Here is a 24,456-nt window from a genome sequence, read left to right as displayed (position 1 = left end):
ACGTTTCCCAAAGAGAAGGGGGGTTCAAAACACGGATTCACCACGAATTGGGGTTGTTTCTTCCTAAGACTCTTCACGACTAACTTCACAAATCAACACACCAGCACGGTTCACGGGCGGCCCTGGTGGGCTTGGGGACACGGAAGGGCATCGATGCCCGCGCCTCCACCGTGTGTATAATCGCGGGGTTCAGCGTAGGCCGGGTGTCACCTGCTCCCAAACAAGTGTGGCCTTGCCCACGAGAGGCTCAGGAGACGCAACGGAGCCCGTGTGTCAACCAGGGGCAGCCACGGGGAACAGCAGGGGGAAGGTTCCGGACACCGAGGGGCAGGGTGGAAGGAGGGAAGGCGTGGCGCTGGCCACAGGTTGGCGGTGAGCTGAGTCCCTGGCCCACCCTGCTCGCGGATCAGGCGGGGAAACTGAGGGTGGAGGAGGGGCAGGGTCGGCCTCCAAACTTTGCTTTTCCATCTGCAGCATGAGGTTGGCCTAGAATGATCTAGAGGCTTGCTCCCAAGACCCCAGGGCTCCAAATGCCGGTCTTGGGCCACCGTGCTGCGTGTCTGTCCCTGATTAGGAAAGGCTCTCACTTCTCACCTGGGTGCCCCCGACCTCAACACCAGGAGTGTCACAGGCATGCTGGGGGCACAGACCTGGGACAACACACTTCAATCCCATCGGCCCTTCACGCCGGTCAGGGTCACGCTCAGCACCACCTGTCACCGGCAGGCGCGCGGCAGGCAGCAAGGGGCACCGGCTCTCACCTACGACGCTCCTAGAGCCACCGTTCTGGAAGGCTCTAGCTTTTCTCCACAGCAAGTCCTCTGTGCTCTTGTGCAGGGTCTCAGAGAAATCTCTGCCTCTAACAACCGGGGCAGCAAGTGAGGGGTGTCCAGCATCGTGGTGTGAGTGTGGTCGGGGACAACCATACGACCATTTCAGAGAGTTGAAGACAAAACGTAGCAAAAGAGGAAACACGTGAGACCTTGACTCGGTACTCGTTACCATGGAACCGGGCGTCCTACAGAGTGAAGGAAACAGTCATGAAAGTCCCGACATGCTCCCATTTCTCAGGTACAGAAGTGGAGCTTTCCTAGGCTTCAACCTAATATATGCGTACGAACCCATCTGGAGCGGCTGTCGTGAAAGTCCTCCTCAGTGGTACGCTTTCTGGTGACTTTTACTGTCTTTGTGTAGCAGAAAAGTTAAGGCACAGCCTTTGGGGTCAGCCAGACTTGGAGACCCCGTACGGACCGCTGTGACCCTCTCGAGGCTCCAGAAGGGCACGCAAACAGCTCATGACGCACAGGATCGTCCCACACTAAACGCGTAGGAGGAACGCACGTGTGTTGCACGGCCCGGCGCTCGTGAGTGTCCGGTAAATGGTGGCTTTTCTATCTTTTACCCAAAGACGCCTGACCGAACCAGCAATGGCTCTGACAGCGTGGTCCCCCCGCCAACAGTCCTCACGTGGCCGTTTGCCGATCCGCCAAGGCACTGAAGTCATCGGGAGGCCTCCCAGAATAACCACAAAATGTATACAACCGTCACAAGTGCCTGCGGGCCGATGGTGACTGTCAGAGGCACCGCGTCTCGGAGAAGGTCCAGGGAGGAAAGAAGGTACCCTCTCAGATTCGGTGAGACGCAATACATTGTAGATGGAGCCGATCCATCCAAATTTCTTTTCTAGAGAATTCTGTATGTTTTATAAAGAACAAGCAGAGGCACCTGGGTGGCTCAGAGGTTGAGCGACAGAGTCTTGGTTTTGGCTCAGGTCGTGATCTCAGGACTGTGGGATCAAGCCCCACAGCGGGCTCTGCACTGAACACGGAGGCTGATCGGAATTCTCTCTCTCTCTCTCTCTCTCTCTCTCTGCCCCTTCCCCTCCCCACTCTGTGCTTTCAAAGCTCTCTCTCTCTCTAAAAAAGAAAGAAAGAAAGAAAGAAAAGAGAGAAAGAAGGAAAGAAAGAAAGGAGGGAGGGAAGGAAGGAGGACCAGGAACCATAATGCCATATCTTATAAAGTCGATGTGAACATTTATTTACATACAGGTATTCAAAATATGTATGGGGGCGCCTGGGTGGCTCCGTCGGTTAAGCATCTGACTCTTGATTTCGACTCAGGTCTCCCAGTTCGTGGGTTCGAGCCCTGCCCTGGGCTCCGTGCCGACCGTGCAGAGCCCGCTTGGGACTCTCTCTTTTTTCTGCTCCTTCTCCGCTCATGCGTACCCTCACGCCTTCTTTTTCTCTCTCTCGGAATGAAAAAATAAACTTCAGGATTTTTCTCAAAAAGACGCGTGTATCTTGTGACCCACAGCCTGGGTAAAGCCTGGGGCTGACAGTCGAGCCACCAAGAAATCCAGCAGAGCCGCGTGAGGCTGGAGGTCCCCGCCCGCCTCCCCCCGGGGTCACCAGACACAGCTGCTTTCTGTTGAAGGAGCCACAGCTGGGCGGCCGGCCTCCAGCCACGTCGGTTTCTGGACCCCTCCATCCGCTTAGCGCCCCGGGCGGACCAGGTGGTCCGCGTTGGGGACACAGCTCGGGCTCTGTCCCTTGTCGTCACGCGTGCCCCACCGTGTGCTGCTCACTGCTGCGGGGTCTGTGACAGCTGGATTCCAAGGAGCCCCGAAGCTTCTCCCCTCACCCGATGCTCAGCCCCCCACCCCCCAGCAGACTGGACAAAAAAAGTCTTTCCGGGGGTCTGTGGTCCCCAGGTGGGGCGCGGCCCACAGGCAGGTGGAAACCGCTCTCGCAGCGCGTGGGGAGCCGGGGCTGACCTGAGTCAGCGGGCAGTGACCCGAGTGCCCCTGGGTGCCACACACAGCTCCGGGCCCCTGGACACGGCAGGAAAAATACAACAGGCACAGTTAATTCCCTTCCCGCCCCCGGTTTACTTACTTACAGGGTGAAGGGAGGCATGATCCACAAAATGGATAAATGACCGTGTGGCGGGTGGTAGTGAAGCCTATGGAGGCCACAGGACAGGCCAGCACGTCCACTTCCAGCCACGACACGGTGACCGCGCCCAGGGAGCCCGCCTCCGCCTTCCTCTGGGAACAGGTGCGGCTGCCATCGCACACCGCCAGCTCCAGGGTCACCCAGGCCACGTGCCCAGAGGAACGTTCCGGAGCTCAGTGCTCGAGGATGGGGCCCGAGTGGAGGGCGGCGGGCTTCTGGGGCCGCGGGAGCGGCTGGGGCCACACGTGGAGGGGACCCCAGAAACTCGCGGAGGGTGCCCGGAAATCTCGGCTTTCCACGAAGCTGTGTGTGTCCGGGGCCTGGCGCCATGGGGACGGCCGGCGGGGCGTTAGGAGAGGTGGCCAGCCGTGGGGGCCACTCGCTGGACACCCGGGTGGTCAGGACACCAGAGCAAGGCCTTCCCAAGAGCTGGCCAAACCGGGCTGAGAATCAAGTGTCGGAAGGGCCAGGCTAACCCTTCAAGCTAACCCTTCCTGCTTGCAGGACTCGCGAAATGAGGCGTCCAAAACGTCCTGTCCAGCCCCAAATTACCAGATGTTCTGAGAAGCGAGCAACCAGGACGAGCCCCAGCGGAGGCGGCCAGGCAGGCGGCTTGGTTCCTCGGGAGGGAGCAGGAGCAGGCGAGGAGGGCAGCACAGAGAGAGTCCTGTCCCACCCCGGAGTCGGGGGATGCAGGGGGAGGGGGGGTGGTGGGCGCCAGGGGGTGCAGGGGGACTGCGGTTCATCAGCTGCTGCAGTCCAGGGGACAGCGGGCTAGGCCGGCCCCGGGCACCCCCAGCAGCCCCCGGACAAGCCTGCACCTTGCGACCTGCTCCTCGCACGGGCACCTGCCGCCACCGGCGCCCCTGCGGTGCCGTCGATGGCGGTCCCCGTGCTGTGCCTTTTAGGCATTTTTATTTTATCCAAGTGAGACGAGAGGCCTCCGGAGCGCCCCGAACGCAGTGATCTTGTATTTTACGGGATCCTTCCGGCTGACGTCTGGTGTCTGAGAGCAGGAAGGCAGGGAGGACACGGGAAGCCCCGTGGAGGCCGGCTCAGCCCCTGCGTGGGAGGCTTCGGTGGCTTTCGCCGGGGTGGTCTCGGCGGAGCCGGGAGGTTCTGGACGCTCTTGGAAGACCGGGATGGCCCGGCAACCGGTGTGCTTGTTAGTAGGAGGTGCCGCTGACCCCGAAGCCTGGGGCTGGGGTGTCCTTAAGGAAGGGGCTGCCGTCTACTGGGATGGGGGGAGACTGAGGGAAGGACCCGGGGCTCGGAGCTCGGCAGGGAGTCCGAAACTCCTGCTATGCACCCAAGCAGAAAGGGAGGTTGGAGCCCCGTTCAGGGGAGGTGCGGGGCAGGGTCGAGTGGGGGACTCGCCGGTCTGCAGCTGAACTTCAGAGCCCCGGGACCGCCTGGGGTCCTGTCGGGAGCGACCAGGGGGGAGGAACGCAGCCGCCCAACCTGGGCTGACAGAGGACGTGTACCCTGACCACCTCTCAGTCTGGCAACACGGAGCCCGCTAACTCTCGGCAAAAGAGGTTTCGGGGAGATGTCGGGTTTAAAAGCCAGGCTGGTGTGGATTCAAGAGAGATTTTATTTATTTTTTTTATTCTTTTTAAATGTTTATTTTTGAGAGATAGAGAAAGAGATGGGGCGGGGAGGGGCAGAGAGAGAGGGAGACACAGAATCCCAAGCAGGCTCCAGGCTCCGAGCCGTCAGCACAGAGCCTGACGCGGGGCTCCAACCCATGAACCGTGAGATCATGACCCGTCGTAAGTTGGACGCTTAACCGACTGAGCCACCCAGGCGCCCCTCAAGAGAGATGTTAGAGAGGACATGGGAGACAGAAGAAAAGAAAGACAGCTTTTTCAGTGAGTTTCGCACAAAGCAGGACAGCATCGTGCAAGCAGCTGAGGGTGGTCACGAAGCGCAGGGAGGCTCATGACACGCGGGACAGGTCCGCCTCGGAAGGAAACCTTCAGGAGAAGAGACTTCTGGGGAGCCGGTGTTCAGCAGGTGGGAGAAGGGGGTGCAGTACCGGTGGGGGGTGGGGGGGCCGGCCTGCGGTGGCGGGGACGCCCTTCCCTGAGCTCTCCTGTTGGGAGTAACGCACGGGGAGGCCACGGGGTGTCTGAGAAAGAGCAGAGGGGACGCCGTCGACAGTGTGGACAGCGGACAGGAAACACTCCCCGGGAGCCTGACGGCAACGGAGGATCTCCCGGCAGCCCTCGGGGCCATCGGAGCTCAAAGCAGGCCAGGCCGCACGGTTGCCTATGTGTCCAACTCTGGCCTCCAGCTGCAATGCGAGCCCAGGATCATGGGGACTCAGAGTTTTCAGACGAGCACCAGTTCCAGGGGAAAAGAAAATGGAAGGCCGTCAAGGAGATGGTCAGCAGTGACCCCAGAAGACGGATCTTGGGCGAGAAGGGCGAGGGGGTGCTGAAGGGGGGGCCCTGCAGAGGGAGAAGGATCGCGGGCCTCGAGCCTGGGGACGGCTGGGGTCCTAGGAGGTGCGCAGCCCTGAGACGCACGGCCACCCACCGGGCTGCTTCCTGGCAATGACAATGTCAGCAGGGAGCCTGGGCCTGGACAGCTCACAAGGGGGAGGGGGAGAGGGGGTCCCCATCTCGCAGGGACCCCATTGCAGGGGTGCCTTAAGTGGCTCAGTTGGTTGAGCGTCCGACTCGATTTCAGCTCAGGTCAAGATCGCAGGGTTGTGAGATCGAGGTCCACGTCGGGCTCCCTGCTAGGCGTGGAGCCTGCTTGAGAGCCTCTCTCTCTTGCTCTCTCTCTCTCTCCCGCTGCCCCCCTCCCCGATCATGCACTTTCGCTAAAATCAAAAATGTACAAAAGTATATTTAAAAAAAAAAAGACCGTATTGCGGAAATGACAGAAGTAATGGAGAAGGAAGCGAGCCAGGTCAGCCAGTGGGGAGGCCTGAGCCTCCAGACGGCAGCCCGGGTGGGGAGCGGGGTGCTACCGTCTCACCTCCGCTTCCCGCAGGGATGTGGGGGCTCAGGCCAGGTTCCCGGAGGACAGAGGAGGGCCACCTCTGGGTCACCCCAGAGCCCGAGGCCATCGGGCGGCAAGGGCGAAAGGCAGCCCTGTTCCCGGCCTGCGGACCCTCCAGCTGGGCAAGCAGGCCGAGGGGCCTCCTCGGGAGCGGCGGGGGTCTCCGAGCCGGCTGCTGGCCCAGGAGCCCGGCACCATCGGGGCCTCGCGGGCGGAGGGTGCGGGCCCAGTGCAGCCCCTCCCGCGGCACCACCTCCCGAGCTCAGGTGGGGCTTCTCTGTGCAGCCCCCCGGGGCCGGCCTCTCATCCCCTGACCGCACCCCCGCTGCACCGCCCCCCCCCCCAGTTCCCCTCCCCAGCGCCCCCTGCACCAACGCTGGTCCCCCACTGCCGACCCCCCTGTCCCGTCCACCTGCTGACCCCGGTTCCATCACTCCTTCGGCCCACAGCCGCCCCCGGGGCCCCCAACCCCAGGCCCGCTGGCACTCCCCATGCACTCTAAATTCCAGACATCGGTGACACCCCGCCCGCGGCCCCTCACCCCGGCACAAACACCCTCCCCGGACGACCAAGTGTGGAGCCGGAAACTTTCTCGGGAGGAGCGCCCTTTTGCCCGGCGTCTCCCGGGTCCGGGGAGCCCACCGCCCACCCGGGCCTAGAGGTTTCCAGCCAGCTCCTGCAGGGTTCCCGCCCCTCACAGCAAACGCCAGCTTTTAGACAAAGAACAACGTACCCACGGGATACGGATTAAAAGGGAAGAAAAAATGGTTTTTGCCTCCTCAGACTCTGATTTGGGCTTAAAAATTCCAGGAAGTCAGATCTGAGAAATTAATCAAACATGTGGACCTGTGCTGTCCCTTCCTCCTGTTTCCCGCAAGTTAGCCTCTTCGCTTACCTTTCCTTTTCACCCAGAACCAAACTCGGGCCTCCTCCCACGCATCCCTCCCATCCGGAGAACGGTGATCAAGTCCGTCCCTAGATGTCTTCAGAGGTAACACTTTCGTCAGCGAGGCCTGGCTGGTGCTCGGGCAGGAGCCAAGGCCCTTCCGCCGCCCTCCCTCCCTCTCCAACCCCGGTCCCCCGTTGCCCACCTGCCCCCGCACCTGCCTGTGGGGACACCGCGCCCATCCGTTCCGTGTCTGGCCTCCGTCACTGGAACTCGAGTAGGTCCCACGCGGAGGGGGAACGAGAGAACGGACCTCGACCTGAAGTCCCGCAGCAGGTGGTCCCGGCTGGAAAGGGACGGTCCCTCCAAGAGGGACACAGGCCGTTTTCTTGTGTCCCAGGAAGGGCACGAAGACCTCGGCCAACTTGAGGGGCTGACAGGGCCGGCACGGTGTCATGGGTCACCAGCACCATTTAGCTCCTTCATCACAAGGTAAGCCCCCTCCCCACAGACCAGAAAGGTGGGTCTCAACAGGCGAGGAGTGGTGCCAGTGCCACCCGCCTGAATCCCACGCAGACTCCAGTGCAGGGCCCCCGCCTGGGAGAGCCTGGCCTGTCCCAGCCCGGCCGGGGGAGGGGGCGGGGGGTGGAGGGGGCGGGGTGGGGGGATATTTTACAAGTACCCTGTTTTCAGACCAGGAATTCGGAGCAATTTGCAGCAACGTGGAAAACTCGGATGATGCATTCGATGGAAAATGGATGTCCAACAATGTGCACTGGGGGACCCCAAACCAGACCCGTGCCTGTACAACAGGGTGTCACAGGCATCATCCTGGGGGTGACCGGTAACCTCCACCCTGGGTGTTAATGATTAGCATCAGAGCACCAATGTTGAAGAGATGTAAAAATCATTCATAATGGTTTAAAAAATGTAAAAAGAAGGGGGGGGTGGCTCAGTTGGTTGGGCATCCAACTCTGGCTCAGGTCATGACCTCACGGTTTGTGGGTTTGAGCCCCGCGTCGGTCAGGCTCCGTGCTGACAGCTCGGAGCCTGGAGCCCGCTTCGGATTCGTGTGTGTGTGTGTGTGTGTGTGTGTGTGTGTGTGTGTGTGTGTCTCTCTCTGCCCCTCCCCTGCTTGTGCTGTATCTTGGTCTCTCAAAAATAAATGTTAAAAATTTTTTTGAAAACCGTAAAAGAAAATACCCCCACCCCTTCCAAACTTCCAATAGAGCCAAACAAGGTGTTTGTTTTTGTCGAGTCTGTTCCGACTCCTGCGGACCACAGAGTGTGGGTGAGGACAAGCCGGACCCTCGGACCCTCCTGTGGGTCCGCTGGCAAGATCCTGTTTCCCAGCTGATGCCTGCAGCAGAGGGGGCGCGCGTGGCGGGGGGGGGGGGGGGGGGGGCGCGCTGGGGACACCCCCAGTCCTCGGGGGAAACACCAGCCCGGTCTCCCGCGGGAGGGCCGCAGGCTGGCTGTCCGCACGGCTGGGACGCGGCACGGACCAGGCGCGGGCGGCGAGGCAAAGGAGACACCGGAGCACCAAAGCAGAGGCCGCAAGGCAGTTTATTAACACATCTTTCAAATTACAACACAGTTCGAGACACGCCTCCGTACGGAGTCACACAAATGATACACACAATACATTTTTCCAACCATGTCACCAGTGTTCCTCACACAGATTCCTGATAAAGCGTCACAGTGATCAGCGCACAGCGAGACGGGGCAAAGCGAGGCGACGTCCTTCCCCACAAGTGCAAGTGCAGTGTTGGGCAGAACACGTGAGGCCGGCCAACCCACAGGGAAGCAACTCGGTCGCGTGCCGGTCTCTGAACTCCCAACGCACTCCCAACAGACACAGCGTCAGGCTCCACCCGGGAGCTGGCGCGGGCCAGCTCGGCAGCGCGTGCGCATTACGGTTAGGAAGGATCACAGCGGGAGCAGGGACACGGGGTCAAACGGGCCGCCGCTTCCAGTGGAAAAGTGGGCGCGCTACAACTAACACTGACTCATGCACAAGAGGTCCTGTAAAAGCAGGGGTGAAAACAAAGGGGTGGTTAATCGCACGCTCCCCGCGGGCGGCAGGACGCCGGCCGGCATCGCGGGGCGCCACACGCTCCCGCAAGGTCACACTGCAAAGTAACAGAATCCGGACGTTATTCTCTCCAGCAGAGACCTGCAGGAACAAAGCGGGAGTGAAAACCTGTCAAAGCAAAGGGGGTGACGCAGTCGAATGCAAACGCCGTGCAAAAATGTTCACGGCCGCCTCGCACCCCCACCCCCGAGGAGGAATTCTAAATGTTAAGAGCAGACAGAGGAGTAAGAATAGAGCACCGTCAGCAAAGGACAGGTCCGTGGCCAAAGGCAGGTGGGTAGGAGGAGGGTGAGGACATCCAGAGAGGAGGAAGGCGGAGAAAGTGATTTTCCAGAATGGGGAAGAAGCTCCCTGTGGTGGCTGCTAGATGGGTTTGGGCGAGGAAGGTGCAAGAGAACAGGAAAGGGGGGGGGGGAGGGGGGCAGGCGGGAGGCCGCTGCTCCGGAGCCCCCGGGGAGGGGGTGGGGGGCGGCAACGCCACAAAAGGACGGGGAGACGCCCCACACAGGAAACCCGCTCGGAATGCAAAGGCTGCGGGCTGGGCTGCTGTCGAACCTGAAAATTAAACGGTGGGATTAAAGGCGAAGACGGAGAGTTAGAATCCTCACAGAGGAAAGGCACTCCTGGCCCCCATGCCTGTGAAAAGCAAAGACGAATTACAAAAAAACCAAACGATCACTAGCTCTTCACTAGCTCTTTGGCTGAGGGTGTGAGTGAGCTGTGTGTGTTAGAAACCCTAAATCGTAGGGTCTAAGACAACGCTGCAGAGTGTATAAAATGTAAACAGACCTTTAAAAATCAGCTTCCACTACGTGTGCCCTTAAGATAAAAGTAGTTGAAAAGAAACCATGCTACAAGAACGTCAAGGTCTACTCTCTAGAGTATATAAAACTACTAAATACAGAATATGTTAAAAAATAGCGTACCTGTCCAGTCTGTGCAACGTACTCAGAATTTAAAGGCTACGTTGTTTCTTTTTAAAGGGCCTGTACTTTTCTAGGTACGTTTTAAAATTAGTAAAATAAAACACAGCAAAACACCAACACGGTCTTTCTACATTTTAGTTGGTCAGAAATAAAAGGGAAAAAAAGTCCTCACTGAAGACGCCTGCTCTACCTGCCTGTCCTGACGAGAAGCCTTCCTACCAAAACCCGGCACAGGGGAGAGAGAGTTAAGAGTTTTAAAAACATTCTCTAGAAAAGGCAGGTTACAGCGTGTAAAACCAATGATCCTTCCCAACCATACGCTACCAGAAGAAGGTATACCTGGGATCCAATATGAATCAGCGAGTTCTGCTTTGGTTCTAGGACACAAAACCACGGGCGCTTTAAATGATGAAGATTAAATAGGTTGCAAAAAAACCTTACACAATAATCCTTAGGATTTAGCAGTAAATCAAGGCTAACCGCCTTTGGAGAGTTCATATTTACCAATGTCCAAAATAACACTCCATTCACAAGTTTTAAAAATAGGTGAAAAGGTTAATTGAAATGCTCATTAAATACAGTAAAATACCTACACTTTCCCCTAAGCGATCTCAGCTCCTGTGGCTTCCTTCACGGGGGGACAGGGCTGTCTCCCCACCCCGCAGCGATCATCCGCCCCACCCGTCAGGGATTCCCTTTTAGAATAAGGTCTCTTAAAAATTGGTAAAGAACCAAGGCGACCTTTCACAAGCCCCCCCACCCCCAACACCAAATAAACAGACAAGGCGGGGGGGGGGGGGGGGGCACTCAACCTGACTACAGGGAAATAAAATCAGGTCTAACAGTGAATATGTGAAGCCAGAACAATCCTACAAGCAGGAAGGGAGGGGAAATTAAAAATGACTCTGAGCAGGCCAGTATGACAGCAAAGGAGCCCAGAGCCATCTGCTGAGGGCAGCACCGGCCCGACTGGGGATGCATTTCTTGACAGCCGGACACGCGGGCTCTCTAGGGAACCGAGCGGGGAGCGCGCCGGGCATTCGGCACCAGACCTCCACCAGAACCCAACCGCCCGCGACAGGGTCCCTGTCAGTCCAGTGGTCTAGAAGCGCGTGGAGCTTACCTTCAATTAAATAACAAAGAAATTAAAAACAACGACAGCAAAAAAAGAAAAAAAGAAAAAAAAAGAAAAGAACAAAACAAAAACCACAACAAGCCGAAAGAAAATTTAAGAAAACAAGAACGGAAGTGACAGGTTCTGCAAACAGCCCCTCTGAGCCAGGCCCTGCCTCGGGGCATCTCTGTACCTCCGCGGGGCCCCTCCTGAGGAAGGGCTCAAGGCCCTCCCGCGGAAAGGTGACCTCCCTGTGGGGCGGGTGCCCTCCTGTCCCCCGGCGAGAGGCGTCCACGAGCCCACCCTCCCGCATGCTTCTCGGCTCGACCAGCTGACCCCTCTGAAAAGAGTCAGTGTGTGAGAAGTTCATGATACTTAGTACAACTCCTTCATTCTGCAAAATTCTCCTCTCCCCGGTCCCAGGCCCCCCTGCTCCCCTCCACCCGAGACACCTCTCCCAATCTCCTCCAGCAACAGTCTTCCGTTTACAAATTAAGCAAAACGCTCTTTGAAAAAAGCCCCCTGGGCGCAGGATCCAAGCTCTGTCACAACTTAGCAACGCTACAGAACCAGAACCAGGCGTAAACAATGGTTTATCCAGGGCTGTTGTTACAAATGAAGAGAAGAACGACTCAAATAAAAAGTAGTTATGATGAAGCCCCTCCCCCCCGCCACCCAGCCCGCTCCCCACTGGGAAGGGCACAGACACCTACATAGGACGCTGCCTGTCCAGAAAGAGGGGGGGACCCTCCACATTTGTTCTGGTAAAAAGAGACAGGGTTTCTCCCTTAGAATTATCAGTATAAGGACTTAACAAAAGTGGCCAGACCAACGGTAATGCAAGGTTATGCTCAGATAAGCGGCTAAGTGATCTTATATTACAGCACAAAATCAAAACAAGACAATGTAAAAAGAAAAGGTACCTCGGCTCCACACAATCACCTGTTGTATTTACCTCATGCGATATATCGGTATTTACTGACTTTAAGCTTCTTGAATTTGGAAACAAATAATACACAGGTCAGGATACATGTATTGACTTAACTACCATCTTTATAAAAATCGGATTTACACACAGACACATCAACAATTATGGAACGGTCTCCATTTAACTGTGATAAGACAACACAAGAGAACTAACAAATAGCTAAGATTGTTGCTGAATTGAAAGCGTTTCCAATTAACATTTTAATTTTAAAAGGTCCGTATTTACATAGTATGTTAAATGCTTCTGCATGTCATTTTAAATGCATGATAAATAAAGAACAAAGATAATGGTTGCAACAGATCTTCCAAAAGGGTTCGGCTTACGGTGGTCTGATTTCACCGCGAAAAGCGCACCGAGAATGGAAATAACGTTACTTTCTAATTCTGCTTCTTTCCCTTTAAGGAAACCAAGCCTCTGCTCCGGGCCGGCCGGCACTAACTGCGGCCACTGCCAACGGCCGGGCGCACGGGGCCATTCTAACCAGGGCTTTACGAAGGCCCAGCTCCCCGTGGCCAAAGGTTCTCAAGAACACCACATCAAGAGAAGGCTCACGTGTGTAGACAGTTAACAGACACACATGTCCCGTGGCGCCCGTGTCGTCCTCGGACAAGGCCGAAAGCAGACCTTAATGTCACCACCAGGTCTTGAACAGCGGTGCCCACGCAGGACTGATGACTTCTCATCACTAACTAGGGAAAAAGCTCTTTGTTATGTGCCTACTTTCCAGAGACGATACGGCACACTCAGACTATTTCAGAAAATGGTAAAAAAATTTTAAGCTCATTTTATTGCATCAGTTGGTTCTTGGTGATAAAAAGCAAGTCCGTCAACTGAAAGCCTTCCCACTGCCCGGCACCGGCAAGGGGTCTGGATGTGTCGTAACTAGCAGGCTGTCAAGCTCGTGGCTTCAACGCAGCTCTCTGTGGACTGAGCCAAATAAACTACGCTTTTAAACACACGAACACATCCGTCTCTCCCTGTGACAACAGCGGACAGGACGTGCGTGTCGACCGAGGGTAGGGACAGGGCACGGACTGTGTGGACCCTCCCCTGGAGCACCACGGCAGGCCTGGCGCAGCTGAGTCAGGGGCTTCCTGGAACAAGGCGGCCAGGCGCCTCAGCTGGGGGGTGCACCCTGGGAGTGCCCGTTCGCTTCCTGGCACCTACACCTTCTGAAAAGCAGCCGCCAACACCCACTTCATCCTCCAGGCCTCCTCCTACCGCGGGATGCCACTTAGAACCCTCGCCACAGAAAGCCTCACGGGGTCTGAACACTCCCCTCCAGTTCGGGCAACTGAAGTTGCAAAAATATAAAATTTCACCTGTGCAAACACGACACAGGCTCACACGGCCTGGGTCCCAGCCCCTGCGCGAAGGCTCAGAGGAGGGAGGGTGCCTGGCGGCGGGGGCTCCGGGGCTTTGAGCTGGTCCCCGCAGGGCTGACCCGTGGCATCTGGAGGCGGCAGGCTCCTATTTCCTCTAATTCTACTAGTAAACCTGCCGTGAAATCTTAGGTATAAAACACAGCTAAAAAGTCTGAGTATGCCTTAGTATCTGTTACTTGCTCAAACAGTTCAGGTCCACGTTAGTATAAACCCCAAACGGTGAAACTCGTTCTTGAGCAGAAATACAATAAGGCACTTTTTTAAAGACTTGACTGGAATGAACTGTACTAAACGTTGCTTTACGGGAAGGAAGAGTCTCACCTAAACGAGCCTACCCAGAACTCCTCAAGCAGGTTCGGGGCCACATGAACACATTTCAATTTCACTTTGGGCTGCACGGTCTGGGGAGGACAGCCATCCCTCACACCACACCCCACGAGGGGCAACTCGCCAGCACATAGGCCACCTTGCTACTGGCTCTGCTCAAGGGCAGCACAGCCCTACTCAAAAGGCCTTCAAAAAAAAAAAAAAAAAAAAAAAAAAAAAAAAAAAAAAAAGTTAATCAGAGCAATGATAACCAAGTTCCCGAAGAATGTTGTATGTCACAGAGCCAGGGACACGAATATGCTGCTTCGGGCCACATTTACAAAGAGGAACAAACCACACGGGGCCAGGCCGAGTGCCCCTGCCTCTGCCTCTGCCTCGCGGGGTAGTTGTGCAACACGACCCACCTGGCAGGGCTCCGGAAGGGCTGCAGGGTGACGGCGCCACAGGCGCCCTCTCTAGGCCCAGGGAGACACGGCGAGGCCTGCCAGGACTGCTGCCTTACTGGGGAAGAGCGGACAGAGGGGTGGGGAGTCCCCTCCACAACTAGGAACACGCAGCTGGTGCTTCTGGAGTATTTACAAGAAGCAGAATCCGCCACACAATGGGCATCGCTCCCAACCGCCCTCACGTCCTGCTTGCCAGGACACGCGGCTGCCCGTCACCATCACCCAAATTTTAATCTACGTGCTTCCAAGAGCCTCGTGAGGGCTTTCTGAGAGGACAGCGCGGTTCCGCTCGGCTGGGAAGACCCTTGTCTAGCCTGCACTGAAGATGGGTGCAACCATTATCAAGTGTTCTTTGCTGTGGAAACTACTCAGAATTTGTGGCGCTAACGTCCCTTCCTGAACCTAAGTCACTGTGATCGGTCACACAGCACGATCACGAAGAACAAGGGCTACATGCATCGTAAGCACTTTGAAAACAAAAGAAACCGGAAAGTGTAGTTCTCTGTGGTGACAACAGAACGGGGAGCGTGTAACACCGGAGCCCAGGCCGCCACGTCCCCAAGTCCGGCTCTGCTGGAGTCCACGCCGGGCCGGCCGCTCTCCCGACAACAGTTACGCAAGACTGTGCGCGGAGAGGCCGTGCTCGTGGGGGTGTGCGCCGCGGCTTCCCTGAAGAAATCCCACAGCGAGTGTTCCGTGTCGGGTCAGCGTCTCCTGCTAAGATCACTCAACAATCAGGGCCACGTTTATGTGGGACAAATCTATCATGTGCCTGCGGAGAGGGAAAGAAATCGTCAACGCCGACCGAACTCCGCAGATGAGCGGTCAGGTCACCAAGGTATGGGAAACTACGATGGTAGGTCCCGACGGATGACAACTCCATGAAAACGCAGACAGAGATCAACCCAAAACCCGGGAGCCAATGCCCCACACTGCACGAGGGGAAGGGCATGCAGACCGGCGCGTTTCTACCACGGCAGGTGGGCGCGCACACGTGTGAAACCACGGCTGCTTTGCTGGAGAGCAAACCACAGCGGGGAGGCTCTCCCGCCCGCTCCCACCGTCACCCCGACCACGGAATATACATGCTACCTGTGGAATTTCTGCTGAAATGCTAACGCATGAGCCGGTTCCTTGAACTTAGCTATGGCTTTCCGTTGCTGGGGAAGCATCTGTAAACTCTAGAGGGAAGAAAACAGAGAAATATTAAAATTTTTTTTTTCAACGTTTTTTATTTATTTTTTGGGGGGGACAGAGAGAGACAGAGCATGAACGGGGGAGGGGCAGAGAGAGAGGGAGACACAGAATCGGAAACAGGCTCCACGCTCTGAGCCGTCAGCCCAGAGCCCGACGCGGGGCTGGAACTCACGGACCGTGAGATCGTGACCTGGCTGAAGTCGGACGCTTAACCGACTGCGCCACCCAGGCGCCCCAACAGAGAAATATTTAAAACAAAATTTTTTTTTTTTTTTAATTTTAGAGAGTGAGAGGAGGGAGAGGGGCAGAGGGAGAAAGAATCTTGAGCAGACTCCACGCTCGGCACAAAGCCAGAGGCGGGACCTGATCCCACAGCCCTGAGATCATGAACTGAACCCAAATCAAGATAGATGCTCAACCCGCTGAGCCACCCAGGCGCCCTGAGAAACACTTCAATATCATGTTGTATACGCTTAAAACAAAACCCAGCATATTTATTTATACATCAGCTTTAATACAAAATACGAGTCCAGGCTGACACTTGGATCACTAAAGGAAACTATCTCCCCAGCAATTTTTCCTCCCTGATCCAGAGAACCTGTCCCCAAAAGCCATTCCCATGAGTGTACCCCCACCCCCGCCACCCCCCAGCCTGGTGTCAGGATCTGGCATCATCCGGCCACATGAGTCACTCAATCTTCTCCCTCAACCCTCCCCGTGAGGCCCAATGACACACACTTCTGGAGAGTCACCCCCCGTTTGCACACCTTCCTGCCACACAATTTTCTATGGAACCCTCACTGATTTTTTTTTTTTAAAAGCAATTTTACATCACACAGGAGGAAACTGCTGTTTTGCAGGGGGACCCCACAATTACCACTGGGGTAAACCAAGGAGGCTTTCACACCTCCAGCTGCCCACAGCAAGGGACAGCTTCGCCAGTGGCGGCTGTCAGCACAGTCTGATCACATTTTGTACTGAGACACTCGATTACTAAGTGACATCTTAAATGAAACCCTTGGAGCCGAGGCAACCGTTCCAGAGGCCACTATTCTTTGTGCTGAAAACCACACCCTTTCGTGAAGAAGACAGACAGAAAGGATCCATCGAGTGAAGAGAGAATCTTACACGTCTGAAAGGAAGGTGCTGGACAGAGGGGACTCACACGTGGTCCCCCGGCTTGCCCTGAGGCCTTGGGGTTTAGGATCTGAGGATCCGGGAGGCCCAGGTCAGAGCACAAGACCCGTGTGGTCTCTCAGCCGGTCCCACTCTCAAGGGCCCGATCGTTCTCAAGCCCGCGGTGCCGCACGCAGTCCTGCACACTGTCCGGGTGCCGTGCAGGCTGCAGCCTCTGCCGAGAGCGAGGCGCGTAGCGGCCAAGGCGGGACCCCGCTCACAGCAGGACACGACGCGGGGGCCGCCACCCACCGTGCCTAGATGCTGTCTAGCGAAGTAGGACAGCCGGAAAACACAGCTGATGGAGGCACGGGACCCTGAAAAGTGGCGGCATATGTGGCTGTTTAATTGTAAAGCATTTATCAAAGATCTACGGCGGGAACACAAAAATACTCAAAAAGGTATACCGTACGCGAAGTGAGAAGTCTCCGTTTTAATACCCACACGACATCTATCAGTCAACACAACTAGGAGAGCTCTCTGGAACACCCACTTTCCCAAAAGTCACCTTTCAGTGTTTACAAAGAAATGAACGGTCTCAAGTCTCCAAATGACATGGTGGGAAGGTGAGCACGTGGACCACGCGGCCGAGGAGCAGCAAGCGGGTGGTGGGGACCCCCAACCCAGCAGGAGCACAGGCGGCAAGCTCGGGACAACAGGAGACTGCTCTCATCTGGGTTATAAAAGCAGAAGCAGGGTTTTCTAGAGGGTTCCACCTAGGGTTAAGAGCACCGGCAAAACACCGTAGTTGGTCTGGAACGAACGCAGGTGACTTCTCTTCCCTGGAGACGCGCTCGGCACTGTGGCCCCTCTGGCCCGGGGGACTCCCTACAAGTCCTGCACAGAGACCCACTTTCTCTCCCGAGCTGCCAGCCTCCTCCACCCGCTCGTGCCTGTTCCGTGCCGCACCCTGCAATGGGTTCCAAAGCATCCGCTCAGAGCACAGGCAGCCCTGGGCACCTGCAGGGGGCCCGCTGCCAGGCCCTGCTCTCCGGTCCTGTCTGCGCCCCCTGGTGGGCGCCGCTCGCTAGTGCGCGCCCCCTGGTGGCTGCCGCCGCCACCGCGGCGGACCTCAGGCAAGAATCCCAACAACTTCCCCAAATCTACCTCGTCTAAAAATACGACGTGTTTGTTCTTTAGGAACAGACAGGAAAAAGCTAATTGCTGATGCTACCGCAGATAATTATTCATACCGTACAATTCACAGATGGAATCTGGGTTTTTGAAAATACCACAGTTTTGTTTGTTTATTTGTTTTCAGAAAAACATGTTTCCAGGTATCTAGGGCGATTTCGCAATGTTGAGATGAAGGCGCAAAGCTTCATTTTTACCACTGACCACATAAAACGGTAAAACGCCTGATGCAACAGAACTTACTGGGACCTAAGCAGTTTAGACCTCGGTCTGAGGAGGTGCCGGACGAGACGGCAACTCCTCACGGGGAAACTTCCCCGTGCCAATTCCTCACGGGGAAAGGCCTGGAGCTCAAGCAGTCAACACCAGCGATGAGAACACGCTCCTAAAATCTTCCTGGCTATGTCCTTCGTTTACATTTTCGTACCTTCTTCCAAAAACCAAACGACGTCTTCTAGGCAGAAGACTGAATTGCAGAAACTGTCCCTACCCCGCCATTTCTGACCTACGAAGACGAGAGCTCCAGGATTTCGTTACTGGGAGCAGAGGGGTGGGCACTGGGCGCCGGAAGCTGGAAGCCGGAAGCCTCGTGCTCCCCGGCTTCCACGGCGCAGAGCCGCACTCGCACGAGCTAGCGGCACAGCCCCGCACAGACACCGGCTGGGCCAGAGCAAACCGGAAGCTGCACCGCGTCTCCCTCTCCCGCAGGCGCCCCCCTGGCACGCAGGCGGCAAGGCCAAGGCACCAACTTCCGGCCTGACGCGCTTCCGTCTTCAGAGGGGAGACACCCGCACGTCCTGACGGTGAGTGACCGCGCTCCTCCACGTAGCAAAACGCAAGACGAAACCCTCGGCTGCGAGCCGCCTGCTCGGACGCCCTGCAGCCCCCTCCGGCCCGGCCTCAGACAGCCCGCGGTCTCATCCCGGGAGGATGTCCGTGTGCACGGCACCCTGCCTCTTCTCCCACGGGCTCAGATCAACTACCACGTCGCGGGGACGCCAACTCAGATCAGCCAAAATGCCACGGGGACGCCAACAGGGTTGCGCAGCCCCGAAGATCTGTGTCGGCGTCCCGCCCCTCCGGCCGGTCGCTCTTAGCACCCGCGGGAAGTGCCTTCTGCCAAGAACAGGACGGTCAGTTTTAGACCCAGTGGTGCTACCCGAGAGCAGCCCCACCGACAGGTCACGAGGAGCGCGTCCCCACAGGCCCCACCACAGCCGTGACTCACACGGCCGGGGTGGCCCCGCTGAGGCAGGTCCCAGAGCCCCCGGTCGGCGGCAGACCGGTGTCCCCACAAGGCACAGGGGCCCCAAGGGGCAAACGGCCGCAACGATGGAAGCGTGCGCCACACGGCAGGCCCGACACCCAGCTCCTCGCAGGACCCTCTCACAGCTGCACCTGCCGCCGCGGGTTCGGTCCAGTGCCCGCGCTGCGCTTTTCCCCAGGGCCCCGCGTGCCCACTCTCCGTGCTGAGACCCCCGCCGCTCCCCGCACTGGCCGGCTTCCCTCCCGCTGGCCCCCCGAGAGCCCCAGGGCCGTCACACTGCCATCCCGAAGTCCTCTTTCCGTGGGCGTTACTGCTGGCTGCGTTCTCTGGACCCTGACGAGGGCCCCTAGTAAGCAGTCTTTCCATCGTGGCTTCAGATCACGTGGTCACACCCGTGTCTTCTCCCCCGATGCCCTGAACTTCAGAACCACCGACCTGAGATTCCAACTCTGTTGGCTACACCAGCCGGGCCTTGCGGCCGGGTCGGAACAGGACACTCCTTCGCAGCGGCTCACGCTCTCGCACGACCGCCCACGGGGGCTCAGCCACGCCAGCCTGCGACACCCGCCGCCCCGAAGTGCAGCGTCTGGGGGCAGGCAGACACCCCTTGCACCTGCCACCCCGTGGGGGACGAGGAGGCCATGCGTCTCCTCCAGCCTGCTCAGGCCGGGGCACCGGGAGAGCTACAAGGCGGCGGGTGGGGAGAGCCCGACAGAAAGGCCTAGACTCGAGACGAAGAAGAGAGCCCCGCTAACAGCCCGGCTGTGCCGCAAAGGACACCCACGGCTCGCGCTCCCCCTCTGGCCCCAGCCGGGGCACCGCCAGGACACGGGAGTGACGGAGGCGGTGGAGACGGCGCGGTGCCGGGTACGTGTGGGCACGAGCCAGCGCTGGCCGGCCTCATCCTCAGGGAGGGTCACGACAGGCGACAGTCATAGTCTCACTGAGCGATCTCAAACCTCGTGCCTTTGTGAGGAAACTGCTTTTGTGTTTTTACACCATGACGTTTATTTACGGGGTAATGAATCTTTCTTCTTAGCACAATTTGAGGCACAATCTAGCAAACGGGGAACTAAAAGCAATTACACAAAAAAGCCACGGAGGTCCTAACTACCTAACTACCTTACTTCCTGATCTAAGAGCTACCTTGGCTTCCTGTCTCAGGACAGAGTGGGAGGTCAGGGTCACTGCTGCAGGAACGTGTGTCCGCCAGCCCACAGGGCACGCGTGCCTGGCAGTGACCGGGCTCCCTTCTCGCGGGGGCTGGGGTCCAGGCAGACGCGTCTCTCGGACCCGCTCACGAGTGGAATGCTGCGGCTGTGGCTGCCACGCACCACCTCCCCCAAGATTCTGGGACCCGCTACCGCACTTCCCACGCCACTGCTGCCTTCCGGTTGTCACGCTTCTACAAGATCTGCACGTTGTTCCCCATTCTGGAAATAGCGAGTTGATTAAGGTCTTTAAAACGGACTTTCTAGAGAGCCTTGTGAGTACCATTGAAGGGAATAGCATGCTAATCTGAGAGCCACACTGAGAAAGCCTCTCGGATTCCACAGCTCAAGGAGCAGAGGTCACATGCGGTTAGGAGTCTAACTTAAAAGCCCAGAGAAACAGGGGACCTTCCTACTCTAGACAGCACCACCTGCTATTACACCGAGTGGACGCGAGGTGGCGCCACAGTCCACCGCACACAGAAGCTTCTCCCGTCAGGACCACAGGAGGCCGGGGCTACCTGGCACCATCCCACCCAGGTTTAAACCATAACCAGTTCTCGTTACAAACATCTTCTTAAAATGTATACTTATCAGTATCGTTCTTTAGCTACCGAACACCAGCAGATGCTTGTTATACTAGTTTTTCAGTAAGAAACTTGGCATTCTGTGAACGTGGTATCTAAACATCGTACAGGCCCACTCCAAAGCATCCTCTGGGATACAGACGAGCAAGAGGAGGGCACCCGGCTTTGGTCCCCAGGGGAAGGGATGGGCCTCATGCGGGTGCGAAGCCCAGCCTGCCACAGCCAGTTCCCAGGGGCACCGGGGGCTTCACCTTCCGGAGACCCCACTGTAAGAGTGACTGACGTAACCTAGAAAGTTCACTCTCATCTTCCCACTTCTCTAACTTTCGAATTAAAACAAGGCATCAAATAATCCATCGCCGTTTTGGTCTGGCTTTACTTCCCACAATCAAACTTCGTAACATAATCATCTCGGATCCTTTTCAGAACAGAAAAAAAAATCCATTCAAGAGACTATAAGCCCCAAATGCAGATCAGCTCCAAGCTGATTTTTGTGATGCAGCCACCGCCCCCCCCCCCCCCCCCGCCCCGTTCAGCGTGAGGAGAGAGAGGCAAACAGCACCACTGCTCAGACATGGGTCCTGAAAACCACATCCTAGTCAAGGACACTCCAGAGAACGATCTAGACTCCGTGTGAGGAAGCAAAGCCACAAATGCTGACGGGCACACGTGGAGAGCACAGTGCCATCACTCCCGGCCCACGCGGAGACCGGGGCAGTGAGACCACAGCTCGAGCCTCCCGGACAACGCCGGCCCTCAGATCCCACAGGTTAGGCTCTGCTCTGTTACATCTGGACGCCCTGCCTGACCCTGCACCTGGACCCCAAATTCTCAACCACCATTGGTGGGAGAGCCTCACACCAGCTTAAGCACATTTTCATGCATCTGAACTCTCCGGTCAGTCTGTTCCTGCAAATTAGTCATTAACGGTCTGGAAGGACCATCCATGAGCGCAGTGCTGACGCCTCCGGTAAGCGACAAGGGTCTCTGGCCGCACTGCGGAGTCAGGACGGCACTGAAAACAGAAGCCCGAGTTTCTGGCTCACGTTCCACTACGACACACAAATAAACACTAGAAATCCCAAACTGACGGTGGAAGTCATGATACCTCGAGAACAGGGTGCTTTCCGGAAGGGCTTTCACCTACTCCTCACGTTTAATAATTCTCAACATCAGACACTTAAGACCTGTTGAAAATTATTTGTATCACCTCTAGTCTGAAAATGTCCCCCCGCTCGCTCACGCAGCAAGAGACTGGAACATATCCTGAAAGCAAGTACGCAGAAACCCGACATTCACGCCCTACATCCTGCCTGCGCGGGGTCTGACGTGGTGCCAATGGCGCCTGCTGGGGGGAGGGGAGGCGCTGGTGGGAAAGGTCCGACACAGGGCTCTGGAAACCCTCGGCCGAAGGAAAACCGGGTCAACCCACTTCTCTGCTGGTTTACCTGCAGGCCTCGAGTAGAAGCAGCAGAGATCAGGCATCTGAATGGAGAATTCGGTTTGCAGCACAAATGGAGACCTATGTGCAACCGGCTCAGCAGGAACTTTAAAGCATTTAGAACCGACTTACTTTAAAGAGACTGGGGCACCCGGGTGACTCAGTCTGTTGAGCATCCGACTCTTGATCTCAGCTCAGGTCACAATCTCATGGTTCATGAGGTCAAGCCCCGCATCAGGGCTCTGTGCTGACAGGGTGGAGCCTGCTTGGGATCCTCTCTCGCCCTCTCTCTCTGTCCCCCCACCCCCGATCTTTCTAAAGGAACAAACGATTAAAAAAATATGAAATAACGAGATCAAAATCTAGTCTGCATTATTTCATGTTCATAAAATCTAAAACAAGTTTCACAGCTGTTAACACATGCGCTATTTCTGGAAGTCAAGGTCAGGAAGGTTAAATGCTTTAAAAATTTCTAAACATCATAAACACAAGTGTGTGACAGAACAAAAAGTATACATGTTCAGGAGCATACGTGAATGTTAGGATAATAGAAGAATTCCAGAAGATAATTTGTTCAGCTGGCAAAATTATTTCCTAAATTCCGTGACGGAGCACCTGAAAACTGCCGAATAATCTACGGCAAAAGTTCCGATCTCAAGTATGCAAAATGGATAAAACAGGTGTATGTCTTTTCAAACGTATTATTTTAACACGAAGTAACCAACACAAAGGGAATCGGAGTCCTGGGAGAGGCCCCAGGACACCCACCTGGATGGGTCCGACTGACATCAGTAGGTTCTTCAGCTGGGCGTCAGTGGTGGACGAAGAGAGCCCTTCAACAGACACGACGCAGGGCTGCGGCTTACACTCCACCACCCGGAGGTTCTGCTTGTTTGGCATCAGGCGGCCCCGGCCCACAGCCCCCGCCACTCCTCGGCCTCTCCCGTGCATGACAACCTGCCAACGACAAGAGTTAACTGTTTGACTTCTAAGCTCTGGGCTGTTGTTTTTAATAGCTACTAGGGTTTTAAAAGTGAGCAAACAACTCGGAATCCATTAAAATACACCACGAGCTACAGGATTTTCTGTGGTTTTCATCCACTACCCGCAGGGTTCAATGCCTAACTGAAAGAATACCCAGCAGATCTGGATGGAGGCAAAGGAAGAAAACGGGAGCATCTAAGTCCGACCCCATCTCGGCAGCAAGCACAGGTGGGTAACTTCCTGTGTAGCCACTGTGCTGGAGACAAAGCAGCAAGACCAGAGGGGTTGAGACACTTATTTGGGCCTAGTCGTAACAGCCCAAGAGCCCAAATTTCTCCCAGTGTACTCCAGGCCACGCCAGTGGGGACTGGTGCCACCACAAGCCACGTTATGCCCCCCAAGTCCCCTCGGGACTACGTGTGGCACCCCGAGAACCCGAAAGGCGGGTTCTGTGGCAGGGGGCCAGCGAGAGTCAGCAGGGGTCGCTTCCCAGCTGCTGCACATCACAATCGTCTACACAGCTTTTACGACAAACACCAAAAAAAATCCAAGCCACAGCAATGCCCGCGCACTCACTCCCACCCACGTTAAGTCGTCACATGTCTACAGAAGGGCCCAGGCCTTGGCAGTTTTTTAAGCTGCCAAGGGTTCAAAACCACTATTCCAACGATTCCAAGGCCTTTTAAGTAAGAGGAGACAGCTGATCTTTCTGGTATTTTCTTTTTCTTTTTTTTTTTTTTTTTAATGTTTATTTTTGAAAGAGAGAAAGAGCCCGAACAGGGGGAGGGGCAGAGAGAAAAGGAGACAGAGGATTCCAAGCAGGATCCAGGCTCCGAGCTGTCAGTACAGAGCCCGACGCGGGGCTTGAACCCAAGAACCATGAGATCACGAGCTGAGCTGAAGTCAGACGCTCAACCGACTGAGCCCCCCAGGCGCCCCTCTGCTGTTTTCCAGCTAGAGAATTCGATGAAGCGTCTCCCGTTCAGGGCAGCAGTGAAATGCAGGCGGCTGGGTGGGACTGAACAGTACCAGGGTTTCCAGACAGCCTCCCCAAATTCTGCCCTAGAGTCTGGGTACAAAGGAGCAAAAATGACCCCCTGTTCCATCATAGAAAAGGCCAGAGAAGAAGGTAAATGCATCCAAAACCACATTTCTTAACACTCTGCAGACGGTGGCGAACGTCCTCCCGTGAAGTGAGTGTTTGAAAAGTACAAAAGGATATTTCAGAGTCACACTGGAAAACACACATCGAAGGCTGCACGTAAATCACACCAACAAGAGAAAGGATGCAAACCATACGATCACTTCAACAGGTGCAGACAAAGC

General features: G+C 56.3%; 1 protein-coding gene across 4 annotated transcripts in view; it reads right to left on the bottom strand.

Moving 5' to 3' along the window:
• Positions 1 to 8,399: 8,399 nt before the first annotated feature.
• Positions 8,400 to 24,456, bottom strand: part of RBM33 (RNA binding motif protein 33) — a 140,501-nt gene continuing 124,444 nt past the window's right edge. For all 4 annotated transcript variants that reach the window (XM_047850882.1, XM_047850883.1, XM_047850884.1 and 1 more), the window contains exons 16-18: positions 22,915 to 23,103; positions 15,226 to 15,314; positions 8,400 to 14,905 (exon numbers count right to left, since the gene is read on the bottom strand). In XM_047850882.1, coding sequence (XP_047706838.1) covers positions 14,857 to 14,905; positions 15,226 to 15,314; positions 22,915 to 23,103 — 327 coding nt within the window. In that variant the 3' untranslated portion in view covers positions 8,400 to 14,856. The remainder of the gene's footprint in view (positions 14,906 to 15,225; positions 15,315 to 22,914; positions 23,104 to 24,456) is intronic.

This window comes from Prionailurus viverrinus, chromosome A2 (assembly GCF_022837055.1).
Source record: "Prionailurus viverrinus isolate Anna chromosome A2, UM_Priviv_1.0, whole genome shotgun sequence".
Lineage (NCBI taxonomy): Eukaryota > Metazoa > Chordata > Mammalia > Carnivora > Felidae > Prionailurus > Prionailurus viverrinus.
This window is presented reverse-complemented; position numbering and strand designations above follow the sequence as displayed.